The sequence below is a fragment of the Crocodylus siamensis genome, chromosome 4, assembly GCF_052110815.1.
Source record: "Crocodylus siamensis isolate JL-2025a chromosome 4, ASM5211081v1, whole genome shotgun sequence".
Classification (NCBI taxonomy): Eukaryota; Metazoa; Chordata; order Crocodylia; family Crocodylidae; genus Crocodylus; species Crocodylus siamensis.
The window spans coordinates 68,529,243-68,552,860 of NC_143398.1; the positions used below are offsets into that span (position 1 = coordinate 68,529,243).

The following is a 23,618-nucleotide window of genomic DNA, read 5'->3' on the forward strand; positions in this document are numbered from 1 at the left end:
TGGTGCGGTACCAGGGCTAGGACTGACAATCAGCAGATTGAGGGTCCCAGCTCTGGGAACACAGTGGGGCTGGTTCCAGCTGTGTATTGAGATTTTGGAAAACATTGTATGCAGCCCATCTGCAGGTTTTTTAAAGTCCTGGCTTGCTGGAGCCCTTGGCTTGGGACAAGTTTCTGTGAGATGGTCCCTGGGCACCGTGGATGTCAGAAAACTGCTTGGGTGGTCAGGCTGCATACGTTGTGATGGGGGGTGGGGTTATTTTTTTTTAATGGTCCCAGTGTGCAGGGATCAAGGGACTTCTCCCCAATCCCAGGTTCACCATGGCTGGGATGTGTTAAGTGTCTTGCTCTGCATCTCCCTGGGAGCTGAGGGGAAGGCAGTCAACTTTCCAGGTTGCAGGGAGACCTGTGGCTCCCTCAGCCCAGCACTCTGACACTCTTGATGAGTTTCTATCAACTTGGCACCCTGAAAACAGGCTGCATGGCTGGGACCCTGCTACACATTCAATTTAAATTGTGATGGAAACCAGCCACAAAAATACTCACATTTTATGTAATATTTTGTGGCTGATTTCCCGTTTTGTCATGCCATTAATTCCCTGGGTTACTATTTAAAACCTGATTCAACAACTTAATCGTGACATAAGTGTAACATCTGCAAGGGGTCAGGGTGAATAGTATTTATGCATCCTAATAAAGCACTTGAAAAATTGTGTGAAAAGTGCTACATAAATGACATAAAGATAATTTTCTCTTTAAAAGTGTGCCTTTTTTATGCTTCGTTAAGCAGAGTTTGACTGAATCTGGGGAACACAATATCTGGGAAAATTTGCCATTGTGAATGGCAGGAGTGATTTTTTTTTCTTTTTTCCCCCCCTCAAGTTGCCTAAGTAAATTTGGTGCCTTTAAAAAATGCTGTCTTGATGGTCAGCAAAGGATACGTGCCGTTATTTGGTTACAGGCTCTCCATCCCAAATCCTCTATTTCATGCATGGCAATTCTGTTACCGTAGCAACAAACTGAAACATTTCTTGTTGCCACCTTTGGACCATTCTGCCTTCCCGGTGAAATACTGACAAGTTCGCCTCATCTATTTTTGCCATTGATAACTCCCTTTCAGAATTGGAACTAACCTTTAATCACAGTACAGAAAAATGTCTTTGTTTTTTCCCCAGAAAGGAATCAGAAAACCCTGATGACAGATTCACCCAGAGTTTTTAGGCAGCAGTTTCATTCTCATAAATCCAGATTAACTAAATCCTCTCATCCTTGCTTTAAAACCTCTTGCAACTGAACTGTGCAGCTGATTCTTTGAGCAAAGGTAAGGAGTGAGTTGAGTTCATGGAGTCAAACTTAGGTTGATTAGTCATGATATCTTTAAATCTGCTACAGTTGTCATATGTGGAAGCCACTGTAAGTAAATCACTGCTCTTAAGGTGACATTAAATGATCTTTCTCCTTGCAGAGATCTTGTACATAAGTAAAAAATGAAAATGTAATCAGAATGCAAAGAAAGATGGTAGATACCACACTAACACTGTGTGTCAGGTGATACAGAGAAGGAAAAATACTAAAATTTGTTCTATCATAGCTTGTTCTTTGGCAACTCAGAATTTTCTCTACATTTGATAACTGAACCTTTAGAAGTTCCTTCCATAAACTCATTTTATTGATTTTTTTCCTGCTTCACGAGTTTTATATATTTCCCAGTTTTTGTTGTATATTCTCTAGAGAATATTTCTTAAAATAATCTCTTATTTCAGCAGAGCAATCTGCAGTTCTAATTTCAATTCAATATTTATATTGCCATTACTTTGAAGGATTCTGCTTCATCATGCTGTCTGTTGCTCAGCCTTATTAAAAGATATGCATTCTCTTTCATGTGGGGCTATTCATTTTTTTTTGGTTTATGTAATATCCAAAGCTTGTAGCTTAAGTTGAACATAAAGTGATTTAAGCAATGCATATTTCCAGAAATTCTGTTTTTCATATTTTTGCGTATGTACAAATACAGTTGGGAAAGGTTCAGAGAGAGAGAGATTGGAAAGCATAATTGCTATTTTAAGAAACAATTCAACTACACAAGCAGGCGCGACACTTCAGATTTTCTCTGGGTGGCGTTCAAAAGTAATCATCTCCAACTCTAGTGTAAATATAGCTTAATTGAGGGAGGAAATGAAATGTTTGTTTTATGCAGAACTGCTTGGAATCTGTTTCTACAGTCTGTTTCATTAAGCCTGGGACTGTGCTAAAAATTCACCAAGACCTGGTGCTAGGCAGCAGGAGTTTTAAGTATGTTCCTTAAAACATTTGGTGAGCTGCTTGGATTATTACATAGAACCCAACAACAAGTGTAGGCAACACATTAGCTTGTAAGTGGGATATCTGGGTGGGGAAAATTTGACCAAAGGTCTCCAGCAGCAGAGAGGGGGACACATCTCATTCTTAATCACTGAAGGATGCACAGCTAGTTCACCTTGCTGACTCTGCATTGCATCCTGAACAGAACCAAGCCTAACAACAGTCATTTATATTCTGTTTGGTTTCTCTTCCTGTAGATTTCCAGTTGTTGATTGTTCCTTTCCATGAGAATTATGTGCCCCAAACATAAAGCTCTGGGGCTTTCTTGGTTTTTAACGCTGTGGAAGTATAGTGGAATTTGTAAAGCTGCTCTCACCTCTTCAGGATGAAAGAACTCCTTGCTTCAAACCCAGACACACAGAGCTTGTCTTTCCAGCTGTATATATGCATATCTAAAATTGTTCAGCATATCAAACACAAATCTATGCTTATGACAAGAAAGAATATACATATCTTACATATCCTTTGGAGTGCAGCTAAGGAAACAAGAGGAAAGATATTGCTCTTACCATGGGAAATTCCAAAGAGAAAAATAAGTTTAAAACCTTCAGATTTCTAGCAAATGGGTCGTTCTTTATGAGGGTTACATAAAAATGAAGTCTTCCACATCTCTGGCATTATATAAAATAGTGCAAAAATAGGGACGCTTAGGAAAAAAATAAGATGAACCAAATTCCTAATTCTAAAGTCCATTTTTCCATGGAACAGTTTCCCACAGGAATTAACAGAAACTCCATGGTTGAAGTCATATAATTTAGACAGTAGATTTGTTTCCATATGCTATGAAAATCAGCAGTCACTTTCCTTAGCATGGAACAGCTGCCAAGCCTCCAATAATTTTAAAGTAGGAACAAAAACCTTCCCTATTTTTGGCATCTAAATAAGCCGTTACAATACTATGTCAAGCTAACAATTGTCTTTACAATGGAGGGCTTAAAACCTGTGAAAGAGTAAGTGCACAATTAATTAAACTGTCTCTGAGGATCACAGACTTACTGAATGGGTCAATCTGGATATTTATAATTGGATGCAAGTGTGCAATTTTATCTTGGGAACTTCGTTCTAACTCAAAAGTCCTGATAGAGGTTTTGAATCCATCCAGAAAAACTGCTTCACCTACATTATGTTTAAAGAATTAATGAGATAAGTAAATAGAATGACTCATGTTCATACTACTATATAATGATGCATTAAATAAACATTTAAAATGCACAGCTAGTCTGCAAACTGTGTGTAGTGCATAGATTAATCAACCTGGAATAGCTTTCCCAGAAATGTAAGCAGATTTAAAACTATCAGAACTTTTTTTGCTTTTGTTCATTTTGTGGGTTCTCAAACTTTTTAGGCTCAACATTTTTACCCCTCGGCAAATGTCAGGTCTTAGCTTTTACTCATTTTTTGCCCATCGAAAAATAATATTGCAAAGAACTCAGAAAGACTGTAGCAGGTTGCAATAAAAGCTCTAGGATAATCTTGTGAATCATTGGTAGGTGTCTGCACACTGCACACTGTACATCCTTAGTAGACATTATGCTTAAGATGAGATTGACTGGTTAACATCTACTGGGGTTTACCACATCTTAACGAGTAACCTAGCCACACATTCAAGCAATTAATGGCATGACAAAAAGCAAAACCAGCTGCAAAAGTATTACACAAAAATATGTAATAATTTTGTGGCTGGTTTTAGTTGTACTTTAAAATGAATGTGTGGCTGGCTGGAGTGCACTCGGGTGGATTGCACCCTGAAGCTCTTGAGAGTATATAGACAACATTTTATAGAAGCAGGACATTGGCTGCTGTGGTTCTCCTTCTTTACTTATGGCAGGTATGGGTGTTAGGTCTATGTTGTGTCAGAGTTGACAGTAGTTTTGTATAGTTTGTATGGGATGGTTTGGATAGGGATCATCCTGCCTTAGGCATGCGCTGGATTAGATGACCTCTGGAGGTCCCTTCCAGCCCTACTTCTCTAAGAGTCTATGATTTAATAGGCCCTAGTGAGGTCCTTATTGGCTCCCAGTCAGCAGAGCCTTGGTGTGGTCCCCATGCTGTCCCTGATCCACCTCCAGCTCTGGATGCTTGAACTAGCCTGGTTGGTCTCTGGAGTCAGCTGACAGTCAGCTGATTGTTGGGCATGTTTGTCAGTGCAGAAGTAGCCTGGAATCATGATCCTGGGCTCTCCCTGTACTGGCGACCAAGGTGTAATCGGGATCTGATGCCCAACCCCAAAAATCACACCTCCTGCCACACGTATGTAGCACAGCAGGAGGTGCAATTGTTGGGATTTTGGATCAGGTCCTATCACACCTTTAACTGAACAATTGTCAGCAGCCTAACAATGCTAATGTTGCATGACACCTTGCAAACCCCTTAAAAGGATCTTGTGGTACCTGGAACACTTTGCTTGAGAATCACTGATGCAAAGGGCCCCTATAGGCATTCAGGTAAAGACTTGATAAGATCTAATCCATGGTCCACGTTATTGCACCTCCTGCCATGGCACATGTGCACGGCTGGAGGTGTGATTGTGGGATCCAGCATCAGGTCCTATCATGCCTTGTTGCCAGTCTAGGGGCAGCCCAGGATTGTGACCCCTGGCTCTCCTTGCACTGGCTGCCGCTGCATGGATGGGAAAATCATCGGCTGATGGGTTTCCCAGCAACAAGTAGGGCGCTGCCACGAATGGGAGTCTCATTAGTTTGATGATGCTCCAATCCAGGGGAGCTCATGGGGTGCTGTTATGAATAGGAATCTTGGCAGTCAACAGGCTGTAGTCATGGGACAGTGCTGTGGCTGGGAGTCCCCTCAGTTGTGCGACTCCCAGCTGCCTTAGAACAAGGTGCATCCCCCACAGTGAGGAGTCCTGTTAGCTGAGAGGGCTAGCCGCAGGAGTATAGCTGGTATGAAGAGGTAAATGTGCAAATTAAAACTGGATAGAAACCAGCTATAAAGTTATTGCACATTTTCCAGCCTTAACTTTATAGCTGGTTCAATCTTTCATTGGCACATGAAGGCGGTCTAAATTAATTGCACAGTTAACCCAGTAATTGCATGTCACATGTAGAGGGGGCCAGAATGTGATCTGTTAGGTAAGAGCCTTTGATTTTGTATTAGAGCAGCATAAAATATACACCAAGCATCCTCATAACTTTTGGGATTCGGTTGAGATTTTTTGCAGTTTCACGTGTTCTCTAGAAATAGTACGGGAAATCAAATGTTAAATACTAGTTTTTCATAGTTTACAGTGAGATCCATGCTTTCTAGACAAAACAGCTTCAACATCTAGAATCCTGCATGACTCATAAGGGCCGGCTCTCTTGAACATGTTTGGTTTGTTCCTGAAATACAGAAGTATCCAAAATATGGTGAGGGAAGAGGCACGGGCAGGCACTGCCCAGCCGGGATGAGGGGCATGGGACGGAGCTGCAGCCACCCCAAAATTCACCACAGCTCCACTCCCAGCCCCACATTGCCCCTTGGCACAGCCCTGGCTTTTTCTGGTGCTTGGGTGGAAGTGGGGCATTGAGCCAGGACTGCGCTGTGTGGTGGTGTGGGACTGGGAGCGGAGCAGCAGTGAAATTTGGGGTGGCTGCAGCCTTCTCCCAGTGCCACCAGAGCCTTATTTGAGCCCAGACCCTGGCAAGAATAGCCTTGTGCTGTGCAGATCTGGGGGCACCCCCCCCCGTGCCCTCCCAGGGTGCAAGTGGTGGTGGGAGCTGTCCCCACCCCTTGAGCCATGCCTCCACCCCAGCTGGGCAGTGCTGTCACCTAGGGGGACATTGATCTGCCCCACCCCCATGCTCCTTCTCTCCCCCATCCCCTTCCACCACACCGGACTTACTACCTGATGGCAGCTGTATCAGATATCGGATCAGTATTGAATGATATGCCTCCTTAAATATCGGCTATCAGTATCAGCCCCCAAAATCCCTATTGGTGCACTGCTAGTTTAAAGATCTTTCCAGTGCCTACAGTAAATGAAAAAAGGAAGGGGAAAAGAGGGGGAAGAACCTTACCCACTCAGGAGAGTTGGGACTTAGCCATCACCCTATTAAAAATAGAGAGGAAGATTTTGGATTTGCTCAGCATTAACATTAGACTGCCTTCCTGTCTTCTGTGATAACTATACTTGTTTGGGCAGGCCTTAAATTAACATAGAAGGGGATAAAGTGTGAGTTTTTTCCTAATTCAAGGGTACCACAATTACTTTTAGCTGGAAAATAATAAAGAAAACTGATAGCATGAAGCAAAGGTGAAGAGGATATAGAAAATATATAGAACATTATATATATATTGAGAGAGAGTATATACATAATATTAAATGAGAACATTAATAAATTGAAGAATTGTGACAGTGACAGCCAATGACACAGTCCACATTCTGGAGAGAGATTGTGATAGACGGCTTTGAGCTTTAATCTGAGAATGATAAGAAAACCCTAAATTTAGTTACCTGTGCTCATGCTTAAGAAATACATGAAAGGTGGAGGGGGTAGAAATATTGGCTGAAGTTTGTTTTGAACTTCTCATCTGAGCATAGTCTCCTATGGAGGGAGGGAGTGGCTTGGGCTCCAGGATAAAAAAAATATATATTAGAAATAGAGGAGCCTGAGGGATGAGAATGCAGGTAAGCATGGAGGGTTAAAGGCAGCCAAACATGCTCTTTTGTAGCTCAAAGGCTTAAGGTAACTTACAGAGAGCTTTCAGATCCAAGAGAAAAGCAATCTTAGAGAAGAAGTAGGCCCATCAATAAATTAAGACAATGAAAACCTTAATGGCATTAAAATGGCTGAGCTAGTGAACTGATCCTTTAAATCATTCTTTTAAAGAAAATGGGGCTAGGTAATTAGGAACTAATGAAGACATTGTCAACAAAGTTGTTTATAAGAAGCAAGGGAAAAAAACATTTGCAACTATTGAATACACACCAGTCTCTAGGTTCAGATGGCGAGCACCCTAGATTGTTAGGATTTGCTGATGAATATAGTGAACCACTGATAATGTTTCTTCCTTTGAAAAGTCATGAAAAAATTTGCTCAGCTATCAAAGAGAAGGAAAAAATTAGAAATGTGATATTGATATTAAATCCATCCATCAAGAGGTAGGATATCTAGCTTCAATCCTTATTAAAATGATGGAATATACACTATTAATCAATACATGCCTAAATAAGAAAATCATAAACAGCAAATGGCATAGGTTTATTAAAAGCAAATAGTGAACAATGAATCTATTTACTCTTTTATAGTTAAAGTAGAGAATAATAGGGATACACATGAAGTAATATGCTTTAGTAAGCATTTTATACAGTGTTCAACATCTCATTTGAAAAATGAATGTAAATTGGTTTGGATATGAACAGCTAGAGATTGAAAACTGGGTGAAAAACAGTTAACACAAAACAATATTAAATGACAATATATCCAGCTGAGTGCAGGTGTACACTGAGGTGTCCTAGCAGCTTTTATTCATTATACAAAAGGGATGGAAAAGGGCAAATTAATTGAAATTTAAAAGATACCAAACTGGGAGGTGTTATGGCCCCCTGGGTGCCAAGCAAGCCATACAAAGGAAGGGAACTGCCATGGCTTAGAAATATAAGTAGGAAATAAATCCATTTTGTGTTTTTAAAAGTATAAACTAATAAATTAGAAGTGGAAGTAGAGGATACAGAAAACACACAGACAGTGAGAGGAAGTTATGTGGAAAATAAACTGCTAAAAAAAAACTATTATGGAAGCGTGGACAGTACAGTTCTTTTGGCCTGTAGCTAGCTAAACAGCAGTGAACCCAGAAGTGGAAGCACTTTTGGTCCTCTTCCAGGTCTGCCAAGGAGCATGCAGGGGGGCCCTCCTGCACCCCCCCGCCTCAGCAATCAGCCACCGGGGGACCCCAGGTGTCCCCCAGACCCAGGAGGTACCAGTTGCCAAGCCAGAGGGGGACGGGGTGCCCTCCTGTGCACTCCCTGGTGGACCTGGAAGTGGATCGGAAGTGCTTCTGGTCCACTTCCGGGTCTGCTGCTGAGTGCACTAGGGAGCCCCTCATGCTCCTGTGGGATGCCCCATCCACCCCACCATCACAGCATTCACAAGCCGCCTGGTACCCTGAGATACGTAGAAAAAACATTTAAAGCTGTGTCTATGTCCGAATCACCAAATCTTTCCAAATTGCTCCAAATCAATTTGGCGGGAAAGGTTAGAAGGTCTCCTGATTCGATTTGGATTCGGAGATTCGGCCACCAATTCAGCAGAGATTCAGCCTGCTTCAAATCGGGGACCAAAGCTTTGCACAGCCCTACTAAACAGGACTCCAGGGCGGTATAACGGGTGCACAGGACTGATATCACCCACCTTCTGTGAGGTCCTGTCTCCTTTCCTGGATATAGGGAAATTTTATTAACAACTTCACTACAACCCTACTGGCTTTTTTGGGTGAGGTCGTGTCATTCCTATGTCAGTTTTGGTATGATTTCCTTTGGCATGATACTGGTAAATAGGTTATGGTGTGATTGCCAATTAACAACTTTATTTTTATAAAGCATGGTTCCAATAGTTTTTACTGCACATTTGCTTGAATTTTTATCATGATAACACATCTGGAATATTGGTAGGGAATATATGTACTGTTATGATAAATATGGTGTAAATGGACTTCCTTTTTAGACTAAGGAGCATTCATTATTAACAGGCATTGATACTCCAGTGACCTAAATGGCCCCACATGGAGTTTTGAGGATTTGGTAGCTGGACTGGGTCCATAATATTTGTTTCATTTTCTTAAGGGTATTGCGTTTCTGTTTTGAAATTATTTATGGCTGTCTAACATTTAGTTCTTAAATTTCCCTGGGGTTTTTCTTCTCAATTTAATCAAGTAGTTCAGAACACATTATAATTGACAATGAAGCTTAGCATTTAAAGTCTGATTGCTTTCAGTTTTTTACTCTTCTTTTTATTTGGCATAAAAGGAGGAATCAAAATTAGGCATCTCATGTGATTATGGAGAATTTGGGTTGCTTCTGTAGTCAAACAGTATGCGTCTGCCGAATGGAGACTGAGTCCCTTAGTCAAAAGCATTACCCGTGCTAACGGGCAGCAATGGGATGAGTTTTAAATTTGTTCTTGATCTGTAAGAACACACATTTTATAGGGTATAAAATTCACTGTGCACAAACAGCTAGCACAAGACTTGCATGCTGCTTCAGTAAGAATAAGTGAGGTATACACCTTACATTGGCCCTTTGCACAGGGCTAGGTTTCACCTACAATGCCTGTTCTGGCTTCAATTAAGATCAATGGCAGAAAATATTTAGCTGACATTAGCAAGACTGGATCCGTAACTCTTGCTGAAGTCACCTGGGCATAAAAATGTTCATAAAAACAAAACCTTAATAACTTTGCTTGGTTGCTCTTCAGTTGCAATCGTACATGGGTTTAGAGGGAGTTTTTGTTGTATGGAAAGTTGAGCAAAATGGAAACAAAGAAAAATAAGACCAAATTTAATCATGATTTTTAATCATCTAAGACTTGAACACCATTTCTTCCAAGTTTTAAGTTGTTTGCCAAGCTCTTTTTACCCTCAGAATATGTATCAGTTTACAGATTACACCACACCTCTGTGCATGCCAAGATACAGCTGAATCATGGCAGCCAGGTACACATTTAACTCTCCTCTCAACAAAATAGATTGAGAATGGTCTATTTTACTTATTTCCTTCATGAATAATGATGCATGCACTTTTCCATTTGACCGTTGCTTCTTTCTTAAGTACACTTTATTTCACACACTCTGTCACACACATAATATATTGTATCTAAAGGCTTACCAAATTCATTGTTATTCTGCATTTATCTAAACTGAGCTGTCTATCTCAGTAATTAACTTTATAATGGTAGTAGCGTAAGAGTAATGTTGTGGCTGTGACAGTCCAGAAATTATGCGAGAGGCAAGGGTGATACCTTTATCTGGGCCATCTATGTAGTCTGGATAAAGTTAGACAAGCTTTTAAATGTCTTGTATGCCTTGCTTGTTTAATTTCAAAAGCTTGTCTATTTTTATCCCAACTATATAGTTGGTCCAATAAAAGATATAAAGAGAAATCCTTGCCTCTCTTTATAATGACCTAAGACATTCTGCATCAAGTTATGTCATCTCATTATAATGCTCTCTCCCCCCACCCCAACTGCTATTTCTCTTCCTTTAGGTTAAATTTTTAAGGCTGAGATTTTATTGATAGTCCAAGAAAGAAACAGGCCCATTGAGCTAACATCAAATAAGTGATTCTTTTTCTATATTGCCAAATATCTTTTTTTTTTTTTATTCTTTTTTAATTATACACTTTTGGCCACTTTTAGTTTTGATGCTTATGTTAAGTCAAACATTGTGCAGTAGTTAATGTATTGCAAAGTAGTACTGGTAATTTGGCAGTTTAAAAAAATAATTCCCATTTAAATTGTACTTGTCTGTCATAAAGTGTCTGAAATTATACCGCAGAAGTGTTGGAGCCTTGTTTAAGGGCTTAATATGGACAATTAAACCTACTGATTTTAATTGTTTTTCAAGAGTTTGTATTTTTTTTTTCCTCCAAGAGAGTGAATTTCTGAAAAATTTACTTTAGTGGGAATTTTTCTTCATCAAAGTCAAGGTGTTGGTGTGGTTAACAGAATGTGTTAATAACCCTTTTTATGGGAGGATCTAAAAGTGCAACATTTTAGGAACGAAGAATTGTTGTATTTTTGCACGTGGGTGAATGGCAGCATGCACTAATGGTCACAGGCTATACCTAAGGTCACGGAGTGAATTGATTGCACAGCTAGGTATGAAATGCAGGTTCCTAATTCCTTGTCTCCTACTCTAACTGCTAGACCGATTCCTTTTGTTATGCTGTTAGTTGTAAATGTTTGCAATAAGATAAATGTCTCATACATAGCATTTGTCATTTTCACATCAACTGCCCTGTTAAGCATCTAACACCGTTAGATGCACCTGCAGATATAACTTCATTTGTTCCTATGTACAACTGCATGTTAGTTTGATTTTAAAATGGCTGTGTTTGTTACACTAGCCAAAGGTGGGCTTGCTCTACCCTATGCAATAGAAACAGCACAGTTACCTTCCTTTGTTTTATAGCCCTTCTTACCATTCATTCTAATACTATTGGTCCATTTCAGACTTGTTGTATTTGAATTGTCTGCACTGACTCTCTTGTTTGTCTGTTCTGTCTTTTCAAATGTCTGCCGTTCCTTAACTTGGAAAAGGCAAGGATATTTTGGGTTGATATATTTTATTAAACCATCTGCATGATTGGGATGGAGTTGGACAAGCTCTTGACTCTTGACTGGTTAAACTCTTTAATTGTCTATCAGCCTCCCTGAGAATTAGCTCCAGCTACAAAAGCATTTTGACCTACTAGTGGTAAAAGCTTCCAGTGATGGGTCCCACCTAACTAGTGTTGACATTTAACTCCTGGTGCAGAGAGCACAGAATTATTTCCAGCACCGTGCCAGAGAGTGTCCGAGACCTTGTGGAAACTTTTGGAGTATCATAAGAGTTTTAACCCCTCCTTGTTCTCAGCTGAAACAATTTGAACACTGATTTAAGGGAGCTAGTACTCACACCTTAGTTCCCTAATGTGAAAGAGAGTTTTGTCTTATTTTCCTGACGACAGTGTCTATACTGGGGCAGCTTCATCAATGGTGAGAGCTCTGAAATGGTCCAGTCTACTGCCCTTTTACCTTCATGGCATGCAAACTTGCTTAGAGCAGGTCTACAGCACATGGAGTGTTATTCCTCTTAGCTACTAGCTGCTGAGTTTCCTCCTGCTGCTGCCACCAGTGCAATTCCTCCAGTGGTACTTAATACAGAAGCACAACTCCAAATTTCCCAAGGCACCTAGAGAGGACTCGGGCAGAATTTAAACTTGCAAGTCATAAACTGTGATCCATGTTTAGGTACCTAGATCCATTATGTGCCTTAATGTTGACCTCAGAAGAGTCCTAAATCCTAGGCTTGGTTTCTGTGCATGCTTGGAAATTAGCTGTATCAGAGCTATATGAACTACCTAAGCTTTGCTGAAGTCCACACTGCTCCTAGTAAAAACTCGGTTGTTCAAAAGTCCCTTTGCTGTGGTCAGGATCTGTCTAATGATTACAGGTTTCCCTCTCTTTATGTGGGTTCTGTATATGTCAATTTGCTTTTATGCAATGACCATTTTTATACCCAAAATTCATTATATGCAAGGTAAATTCACTCTTATGTAATTGGCAGCAGGTAAGCCTGTGGGGGGAGGGGAAAGGACCATGCGTGGGGGAGCTGACTGAGGCCCCAGCGGTGAGGGAGGGGAATGGGTAGGAGCGGGGGCTGGGGTGAGTGGGGCCTTGATCTGCTCCACCCCCTGCCAGTGGGGAGGGAAGGGAGTGGGGCTGGGGCAGGGGCAGTGGCAGGCACTGCACACCTGGGGTGGGGCGCAGGGTGGTGGGCTGTGGCTCTTGCTGCTATGGGCTGCTTCTGTGGCTGGTGCTGGGGGCTGCGCTGGGCTCTTCTTGACAAGGGGGTTGGGCTGCGCTATGCTTGGAGCAGGCAGCGGCAGAGTTGGGAAGGTGGCAACTGGGGGGGCTGCAGCCAACCCAAAATTCACCGTAGCTCCCCCTACCCTCCTCCCAGCACTGCTACCACCCAACCCCCTCACCAGGGAGCACCTGGTGCAGCCCCTGGCCCCATCCCATAGCAGCAGCCCATGGCATCTGGAGCTGCACCACTCCGTCCTATGCCTCGTCCCAGCTCTGCCTCAGCCCCAGCCCCAGCCCCACTCCTTTCCTTACCATTGCGGTGGGGGGCACGTAGATTGAGGCCCCACTTAGCCCAGCCCCTGGGGTTGGGCTTTTCCTGGCGGGGTGGGGTGGGGTTGGGGCACACTGTGTTCAGGGAAAGCGGCGGCGGGGTGGGGAGTTATGGTGAAGTTTGGGGTGGCTGCAGCCCTCTACCCCCCCTCCCCTGTTGCCTCCCTCCCAGCACCACCACCACCCACCCCAAGTGCAGCCTGGCCTAGCCCCCTGCTGGGAAGAGCCTGGCACCGCCCCGGCCCCAGCAGACTTACCTGCTCCCGATGCAGTCGAAGTTTTGGAATGTATCACTATTTGTTACCTTGTAAAGTGAGTTCCCTGTATGCAAATTTGAGTTATGCATAGTTTTTCAGGAACGCATCTACTGCATAAAGCAAGGGAGAACCTGTATTAGATGCTGAAAGCATATATGCAGCTCAATACAGAACACAGCTGGAGAAGATGGTGGGGTGGCCCAGTAACCTAGTGTGGTGAGATCACTTGCCCAGGACCTGGATTCTAGGCCAAAGTCACTGTCACACCTCTCTCTCTCTCTCTTCCCCAGACAGGGCCCTAACAACAAGGATGTGAGCTAAGCTGGTAAGCAGCCCCTGTTGAAGCTGGCTAACCAATGACTGCCTAATATAAAATGCAGAGTTCAAGCAACAGACTGTTGATTTGTTATCCTGTTGACCTGGAAAAGTCTCTTGGGCAAAGTGTCCACGTTTTATATGTTACAATGCTTCACTAAACCACACAGTCACACTCCTTGCCAGCACTCCAGGCTGTTTATGTATTTTGCGTTAGACTAAAGCTTGGTGCCCAAACTTTTGGCCCTGAAGGCCAGGTGAGTGGCAGGAGGCTGGTCTATGGGCTACATTGAGGTCCATGTGCTAGGACCAGGTCAATGTGTAGCGGGTGCACGTGCACCCCCGAGCATGGCAGTGCACCCCCTACAAAAAGGTGCCGCTGACACTGTTGCCGACGGCATCTGTGGGAACTCCTGCTTACTGCTACCATGCTCCCGCTGCCACCATGTCCTCCCCCCCAGCCGCTAGGGGCACACATTGTTCATGGCTAGGACTGGGTCCCCATGCCTCTGTCTGGCCCTAAGCATGCAGATAGGGGCCTATGTGGCTTCAGCTGGCCCCAGTGTGCCAGGATCAGGTCCTGGGGTGCAGCGTCACTCCCAGCTGGCCCAGGAATTGGGCACCTGATTTAGTGTGCAGGACCCAAAGCTCCCCACGGGACCAAAAAATTGGCAGTGGAGGAGTGGTGCTCCCCAACTGCCAAATTTTCAGTTCTATGGAGAGTCCCGTGGACTGTATGACATGGCCCTGGGGAGCTGGATCTAGCCTACAGGCTGGGGGTTGAGCATCCATTCATTAGACAGTTAAAAAAGAATAACCCTGGCCAGAATCCCAGATGCCCCTCTAGGGTAGTGGCAGAGCCACTAGGCCATACATTTCTGCTCCCTTTCAATCCTCTCAATCCTTTTGGCACTGTGACTCTTGGAGTCTTGGCTGGGCCCCTCGTGGAGGGGGCTCACACTAGTTATGTTTAAGAACTAATGGGTTGGGGCCCTGTTATTTATACATTTAACTCAGTGCTGCTGTTTCATTGGGCAGTGATGGAAGCCCTTCCTTGTAGTCCTGAGTCTGAGGAGAAGTTGGAATTCAGATGCAACGCTATGCCTAGCATTTCCTAGGCACCTGCCTGCTGCATGAGTAGGTGAGCTGGATTGCCCTTGGAAGGCACGTAGGTCTCCCCATTTATTGGACAGGATGTGTAAGCATCAAACCTGTCAATTTGATAAGCCTCCTGGGGTAAGGTGCCTAAATTTTAGGTATTTCAGTGCTTAAATGGAAGTAACCTGGTGGCTAATTAGCACATGGGCCAAATAGTCAATGGCTGCCACGAGCACACACATCAGGTATGCCATTTTTGCACATAATGCAGTAGAAAAGTCTGGAGTCTTGTCATTACAATATCTATTTGTTAATTTATTCCTAATGTATGTAAGCCTCCAAATGCAAATACCCATGGAGTGGCAGGGAAGGGGCTTGCTAGGACACACACGCACCCCTCACCTTGTTAGATATCTATAGTTTAGCATCTTCCATGCTTTCTTGACTTGCTCTTGTTTAGTCCTTTGCTCAATTTCTTACTTTAAGAATCAGAATTCCATCTTTGCCATGAGATCTGCCTCCCCACAGCTCAGACCTTTCAATCCTTTGGATGTTGATAGTGACCTCAGTCCTGGAACCTGGCTAGAATCATTGTTGGATTAACACTTTGTTCTGTGTTGGAACTAGATTTGTGACAGACCCAGAGTTCTGTGAAATGCATGAATTTATTGTTTGATTATGTGAATACTCAAGATACTCATTTCCTTTAGCAAATAACCATCACAAAAGCAGCTTTGAGTAAGCAATTAATTTAGGTCCCGTCTACCAAGCAAATTAGTGTGTACATGTGTGCATGTTTAATGCATGAATTTATTGTTTGATTATGAATACCAAGCTGAGGGTAAAGGATACTCATTTTCTTTAGCAAACAACCATCACATAAGCAACCTTGAGTAAGCAATTATTTTAGGGCCCCTGTACCAAGCAAATCTCTGTGTGTGGGGGAATGTCAACACATGTGCATTTAATTCACATTAGCCTGATTTAAGGCTCATTAAAGGTACATGTCTACATGCGCACACTTAATGCATCTTAAAAATAGTGATGTAAGCCTGTATGAGCCTAAATTTGATATGTGCATAGAGCAGGTATCAAATTTATTTGTGAATAGTTAAATAGTATTAGTGAACATGTAGATGTACATTAACACAGTGTGTCCATTGACTTGGAGCTAACTTTAGTCCCAAATTGGTCTGCACACCTGTGTTAATGCACATTAGTGCATGCATGTGTGGACGCATGCCTAAATTGATTTAATGCACATTAAGTTTAGGCATGCATAAAAGTACATGTAGAGCTGCTCTGTGTGTAATAAAACTACAGACCACCTCACCAGGGAGATGAGCTGGACCTGGAATTCTCTGGAGGCTGTGAAGTCAAGGGATGTGGTTGTCATGGGTGACCTAAACTACCCAGACATCTGCTGGAAAGATCAGTCAGCCAGGTCTGACTGGTCACGTAGGGATACAGGACCTCCACCTAACCCAGGAGGTGCATAGTCCCACCAGGGGAAATGGCTTGCTGGACTTGGTCCTTGTCACAGGCAATGACCTGGTGAGAGGTCTGCGGGTACTCGACCACCTGAGGGACAGTGATCATTGCCTGCTGGAATTAACTATCCAGCGCAGGGTGATGAAAGCAAACAGTAAGGCAAAAGTTCTTGACTTCAGGAGGGCTGACTTCAATGAGCTAAGAAGATTAGTAGGAAAGGCACTGGGGTCTCAAAGCTTCAATGAGATGGGAGTCCAAGACAGGTGGTTGTTCCTCAAGGAGGTGATCCTCCGAGCTCAAAGGGAGTCAGTTTCAATGTGCACCAAGGGGTGCAGGAGTGCTAAAAAGCCCCCGTGGCTCAGCAAAAGCATCCAGGAATGCCTGAGGGCAAAAAAGGAGGTGTACAAATAGTGGAAGCAAAGGGCTGTCACCAAGGAGGATTGCTCATGACTGCAGAGAGGCGTTAGGAAGGCCAAGGCAGAGATGGAGCTAGGGCTAGTGACTAGAATTAGGGATAACAAAAAGTCCTTTTTCAAATACATAGGGAGTAAGAAGAAGGCACCAGGGAACATGGGGCCCCTACAGGACAGGCTTGGCAATCTGGTGATTGCAGCAAACGAAAAAGCTGACCTCTTTAATGAATTCCTTGGCTTCATATTTCTGAACCAGGACCAGGCCATTTTCCCTACCAGGATTGCAGACTGACCCAGGGGAGGCACCACCGTGCCTACGGTCAAGGATGACCTGGTTAGGGAATTGTTGGAGGGGCTAGACGTGTTTAAATCAGTAGGTCCAGATGCTGTTCACACAAGGGTGCTGAGGGAATTGGCGGAGTTCATAGTGAGGCCCCTGGCACAGCTTTCTGAGCACTCGTGGGGCTCTGGTCAGGTACCAGAGGATTGGAAAAGGGCCAATGTGGTTCCCATTTACAAGAAGGGGAGAAAGGAGGACCCAGGTAACTATAGGCCAGCTAGACTTACCTCGGTCCTTGAGGAGACCTTTGAGAAAATTATCAAGGACCACATCAGCAAAGGCCCAGCAGAGGAAGTAATGCTCAGGGGCAACCAGCATGGGTTCATTGATGGCAGGTCCTGCCTGACTAACCTGGTTTCCTTTTATGATCAGGTCACAAAGTCCCTGGACAAGGGCATCGAGGTGGATGTTGTCTTCCTGGACTTTAAGAAGGCCTTTGACATTGTTTCCCACCACATTCTCTCAAAAAAACTAGGTGATTACAGCACTGATGCCTACACAGTCAGATGGGTGGCAAATTGGCTAGATGGTCACACCCAGAGACTGGTGGTGGACAGGTTGTTTTTGACGTGGAGGGATGTGGGCAGTGGAGTGCCCCCAGGCTCTGTCCTGGGGCCTGTACTGTTCAACATCTTTATTAGCGATCTGGATGTGGGGGTGGAAAGCACGCTGTCCAAATTTGCTGACAACACCAAGTTGTGGGGCAAGGTGGGCACACTGGAGGAGAGGGACAGAATCTAGCTAGATCTAGACAGGTTACAGGAGTGGGCAGATAAGAATAGGATGGAATTCAGTGCAGACATGTGCAAGGTGCTGCATCTAGGGAGAAGGAACCAGCAACACCCCTCTTGTCAAAACAGTGGCAGAAAGGGATCTTGGAGTCACGGTTGACTCCAGGCTGAACGTGAGCAGCCAATGTGAGGAAGCGGTCAGTAAGGCTAACCACACCTTGTTGTGCATCTACAGATGCATCACAAGCAGGTCCAGGGAGGTGATCCTTCCCCTCTATGCGGCGCTTGTCAGGCCGCAGTTGGAGTACTGCATTCAGTTCTGGGTGCTGCACTTCAGGAGGGATGTGGCTGGCATTGAGAGAGTCCAGGGGAGGGCCACTTGCATGGTCAAGGGGCAGCGGGGCAGGCTCTATGAAGAGAGGCTAAAGGGCCTGAACCTATTCAGCCTCCACAAGAGAAGGCTGAGGGGACCTGGTGGCCATTTACAAACTCACCAGGGGGAACCAGTGAGAATTGGGGGAGGCTCTGTTCCCTTGGGCACCACCCAGGGTTACTAGGAATAACAGCCACAAATTGATAGAGAGCAGGTTCAGGCTTGACATCAGGAGACGTTACTTTGCAGTTAGGGCTGCCAGGCTCTGAAATGGGCTTGCAAGTGAGGTGGTGCTCTCTCCTACCTTGGGGTCTTCAAGAGGAAGCTGGACAGATATTTGGCTGGGGCGATATGACCCCACACCTGCCTGGGGCAGGGGGTCAGACCTGATGATCTGTTTAGGTCCCTTCTGACCCTAAGCACTATGAAACTATGAAAACTTAAAAAGTCACGTTACTTGGTATAGTATCTTGCATACCATCTGTTTTCCAAACATTTTCCAGAGTTACATTATTAAATGGAAAAATATTAAGGAAAGAAAATGAAGAAGTTCGGTTTAGGCCACTATATTTTCCTCACTGTATGCATATATATGCATATATATAAAATCTAAGGCCAAATTTTTCCTTCAGATATGCATCTACATGGATTTGAGCTAGTGAACTAGAGACAAAATGTGCAATAGTCCATTAATAAATATCTGAGCTCGACAGTCCCTCGCATACAGTTTCTAATATTTAGATAGAGTCCAGGTGTGGCAGGGCATGGAGTCCTCAGGTCAATGGGGAAAGAGTAAGTTGGTTTTTAACCCATTTAATCTTTCCAGACTATTCCCTGCCTTTTAAGTCTCTCAGATGTGATATTTTGACTTGCAGTTTATGAGCCATCTGTTTTTGTAGGTAACATTGTACTTCTTCACTGATGGACATGAGATAACAAAACAGTTAAAATAAGCTGATGAATTAATTAAAAATAATGTGCAAGACAGCAAAAAGGTGCCAGGAGTTGGCACTGTAATTTCAGCAAAGGCTGGGAAATTAGTGCTAGCAGAAAAACCAACATCTCAATAAAATGAGCAGTTTCATTCAGTGTAATGTTTTAATAGTATATACTGAGCTGCTCCATATCATCGTTCTGAGTAGCACAGAACTGAAAAGTGATATGAGATCAGTGATGTGTTCCTTTTCTGTTGTTATTTGGACTTGTATATTTTAATCTGCTATTCAATATCACCATACATTTAATTCTTTTTTCCTTACACTCCAGCACGTGTATAAGGACCAGGGGTTAAAGACTTGCTCTGGGACAAAGTAACCCCATGCTACACCTGCAGGACATATTAGGTCTTGAGGAAGAAGCACAGCTTTGTGGGTAGTGGACCAGGAACAGAGAAGTCTTTGATTTTCAGATGTTGAGATGATCTGGTAAGTCCTCTGCTGATGGCTGCCTTTTGACCCTTTTCCTGAAGCAAAGGAAGGCCCTGATGCTGAATTAAGGCTTTGGGGCTATTTAGATTCTGGACACGGGCAGAGAATACAAACCAGAAAGGACGTTCAGAAGAAAGAGGTTGTTATCCATGCCTTACGTGAGTGAATTCATATTTTATGCTTCTGACCACTGATGCTCCTGGAAGGAAGGGTTGGCCTTCCATGGACTTGGCCACAGAGCTGAGACCTTATAACCTGTATTTTTAATGGCTTAGATGTTGAAGACCAGACTGAGTAATTTCAGGGCCTTTTGACAACTGTAGGGGATGATGTGGGAGACCAACTCTGTGACACTTGCCTGTTGAGTTGACAATTTTTTGCAGGCAGGGGTTATTTCTCAGCCCCAGAACCACACAGGAATGAGTCCAGGACTGGGGCTGTCAGGCAGCTGTTTGGCAGTCTCAGCCCCAGGACCGCACTGGAGCCACTTATGGAGATGCTTACAGAGATTCCCTGGGGGCACGTCTCAGCAAGGGGGAACACGTTGCTCCACGGGAGCAAGACAACAGGTAACTTGAGTTTCTCCCCAGGAAGCAGATTAGCTCTGCCCCACTGAAACTGCTAACCCTGCTTTCCAAGGGACGTCCTTCTAAACATGGATCGGGGTGGAAGCATTTTCCCTCAGACCTCCTGCTTGTTGCGCTCTTTCTCGAGTGAATGGTTGAGGCAATGAAGTATCTAAATCCTGTTCCACGGGAGCAAAGGAAATACTCACATGCTTACGAACTCTTTTTAAGTCAGGGCTTTGGTGAAGGTCCTACTCGCCCAATTGGTGTTTCTAACACTATAGAGGAATAAATGTAGTTCTACCTGCGAGCTATGTGCCATGAGGTGCCTTTCACCCTTGGGTCTCAATTAAAAAGCCAACTCTAATACCTGGTAGCATCAGTCCCCTTGCTTGAAATTAGAGCTGGTTGATACACGTGTACATTTTTTTTCCTAGCAAGTGTTTCTTCTAAATTTGTGGCATTTTTGATGTTGAAGAAAGCATTGCCATCATTCATGGTAGTTCTCCAACCATCTAGGAAGCTGAAGGGACAATGGGGGAGGGCAGGCAGAGAGTGACTAGTCATGTGGCAGAAAACTTGTCACTTTGTCTGACCTCTTTTAACTGGAACGAAGTGTGACAGCAGTTTCTGTCGATGTGTTTAGTTCTTTCCCACCTTTGCAGCACGGCTGCTTGGGTGCTAGTTTGTTCCAGTTGTCTGCTGATGCAACTGATGCTCAGAAAAATTCTTGACACATGGTACCTTTTAGACATGGTGATAAGGTAACTGGACTCACTCCATGTTGTGTCTTGAACCCATACTTTGTCATCCTATACGATACTTTAGACATCATATAATTCTTCACCTTTATGAGTCTTCATATTTTACTTAGTGGTTTCATTCCTTTTGTCTTAGAATGTGACAGGGAATTAAAAGGCTCCCAATTAACATGTGAACTTTTTTATACCTCTCCCTTATTTGGAGTAAACTTTCCTTTCTTAACTGCATGTGGCATTTGATAACCTTTACTTTATTTTCTGCAACTAATTATTTTAGGTTATGCTGTCTACTGTATAGTTCAGCTTATTATGAAGCTTATTCTGCTAGCTCTACTACAGAACATATGGTCTCTGTGTGTCTTCATCTGTATTGCTTCTCGCCCCCTTATTTATATCTTGTTTCTTTACTCTCTGGAGGATGGGGAAAAACCCCAAGTTGTTCCCCACACTGCCATACTAGCTTGTTGTAACCACAGTCCTACTCCAGTAAAAGTCAATGAATGTTTTGCCACAGACTCCAGCATGGTCAGGATTGGCCCTATGTTTTAAAAGTCTAGATCTTCACTTTGGCACTACACTGCATCTTCAAACAAGGACAACACAACACAAATGCAAAAGCACAGGCAAAGGGGATCATTATATTTGCCATGGCTTTCCTACAGTCTAATCTCCCCCATTGGCTGCCTCATTTCTTTAGTTGCTCTCCTTCAGGAATGGTCTTTCTGTTTTCACTCCTGTCTGAGTGTTCATAATTTCTCATGATAAAAGTTCAGCTGAAAAATCTTCCAAATTCAGCCATATAGGAAGGCTCCTATAGTAAATGGGTCACTGGAACAAGATATAGGAGACATGACGTCAACTCAAATGAAAGTCTCCAGTGTAATTTTGAGTAAGCTACTTACAGCCAAATCAAAAAGATGAGAGGCAAAATTTGCATGCCTACCTTTGAGGGTGTGATCCTGAAAACCATAGTCAATCCGGCTAGCCTTTGGAAGTACCTGACATCTATTGGTGCCTTTAATTTTTTAACCTTACCTTTCCAGAAGTTCAACTTCTGTACCTGTGCAGAAGCACCTTACCCACTTGGCCCCCTACTTCATTCCTAAACCCAACTGGGATTTACAAGTACCTTATAGACTAAGTTTTATAGGTACTTGATCCTGGTACAGAGCCTGGGGTCAGCAGATGGCTGCACCCTGCCTTCTAGTCGGGTAGTCGGGAGGTGGGTTTAATTCCATCTGTAAGTCAGATCATACATCATACACTACCAAGCGTCCACAGAGGTTGTAACCACTAGGGAATCCACTAGACAGACCTGTGTTTTGAATCCCACCTCTTTCTAGGCTCAGAGAGATGCCTCCCTCCACCTTGGAGTCACAGTCCAGTCTGCTCCCTCTCTGGGAATGAGGCACCTAAATGCATCTTTTCAAAACACAGGAGGAGGAGATGGTGCCCTTTCTCTCCACTCAATAGTCCAGTGGTTTCAGCACTCAGTCAAGACTGGTAGATTTAGTTGCAATTCCTTCTTCTGCTTGAGAGAATTTAACCTTGCATCTCTACTTCCCAGGAGAGTCTTTGTTCCCTGCTCTCCTCCCCGCTTTCCCCAGCCACTAGATGTTAATGTGTTTTCAGATGGATACGTACTCTCATTTCTGCTTCTTCAAAGCTGTTCCACTTTACCTATTCATTAAGCTGGAGAGTGACAGACTCCTTAACATTCACAAGAGAGAGAGAGAGAAGAGAGGCACATCTTCCAGCCTCTGCTCCACTGAATGTCACTGGTTATTATATCAGGTCAATTGTCAGCAGTGCAGGGGCTGGAACCCAAGTCTCCCCTGTGCTATTCCAGTAGGGTCTTACCCTATTAAGGTCGAACCCAATGCCTTGCCAGGCAAGAAAGGTCTGCTTCTACGCACACAGCTAAATTTATTAAGTATGTGACCTTTTTTTTTGGCTTCTTACATGCAGTTTAGTTCCTCAGGCTCAGACGGGGTCCACTCCAGCAACCTACGCTTTGTTGCAATCCCAATCCAATTGTGATGGCACTGTATGAACTTCAGTATGTGAAACTTTAGTCACATACAAGTCACATTTGGTGAACATGTGCTACTGTGGGAGGTGAATCCCAAAGAGATTTGGGCAGGGTTTTCTTGTCCAGATACTCAAAATGGCAGTGCTCTGGGCCTGCATAGTAGCTGAATATTGGGTGCCTACCTCACATTTTGCTAGAAAACTTAGTTACCTAGGAGGTGTTCAGTGTCTCAGCTACCTCACTACCACGTAGTTGGGTGAGGCGTCCCATCCCACAAAGAGAGGGCTAGTGTTTGCCTACAATGTGACTATATGTGCAAAGCAACTTTTTAGCAGACTCTTTTCCCCCACCAGATTACTTTGTACATGCAGCTCTAACTCGTGCTTTTCAGAGCTATGGATTTCCCCACATTACTGCTTGCAGGGCTTTGGACTAGAGACTGGATAGGGAAGTGGTGTGAAACAGGATTCTTAACCTTAGCTGAAGCAAAGATCCCATGCACATGACTCAGGTCTTTACAGAAATACTCTCATCTACCTAAGAGATCTGCAAGCCTTAAGTGAACTGTCTTCACTGTTTTCTCCATGTGAGATTTCTGACAAAACATTCACCTGCAACT

The 23,618-nt window shown here is 43.7% G+C and overlaps 1 protein-coding gene across 2 annotated transcripts in view; it reads left to right on the forward strand.

Moving 5' to 3' along the window:
- KCNMB4 (potassium calcium-activated channel subfamily M regulatory beta subunit 4) overlaps window positions 1-23,618 on the forward strand; it is a 73,311-nt gene that overhangs the window by 35,711 nt on the left and 13,982 nt on the right. The window contains exons 3-4 of one of the 2 annotated variants that reach the window (XR_016441796.1): window positions 1,175-1,320; window positions 19,480-19,637. Coding sequence is in view for 1 of the 2 variants with exons in the window: in XM_090042532.1 (XP_089898658.1) it covers window positions 1,175-1,220 (46 nt within the window). In the remaining variant the exon portion in view is untranslated. Of the gene's footprint in view, window positions 1-1,174; window positions 1,340-19,479; window positions 19,638-23,618 lie in introns of those variants that run through there. The other variant, XM_090042532.1, reaches the window with a different exon arrangement.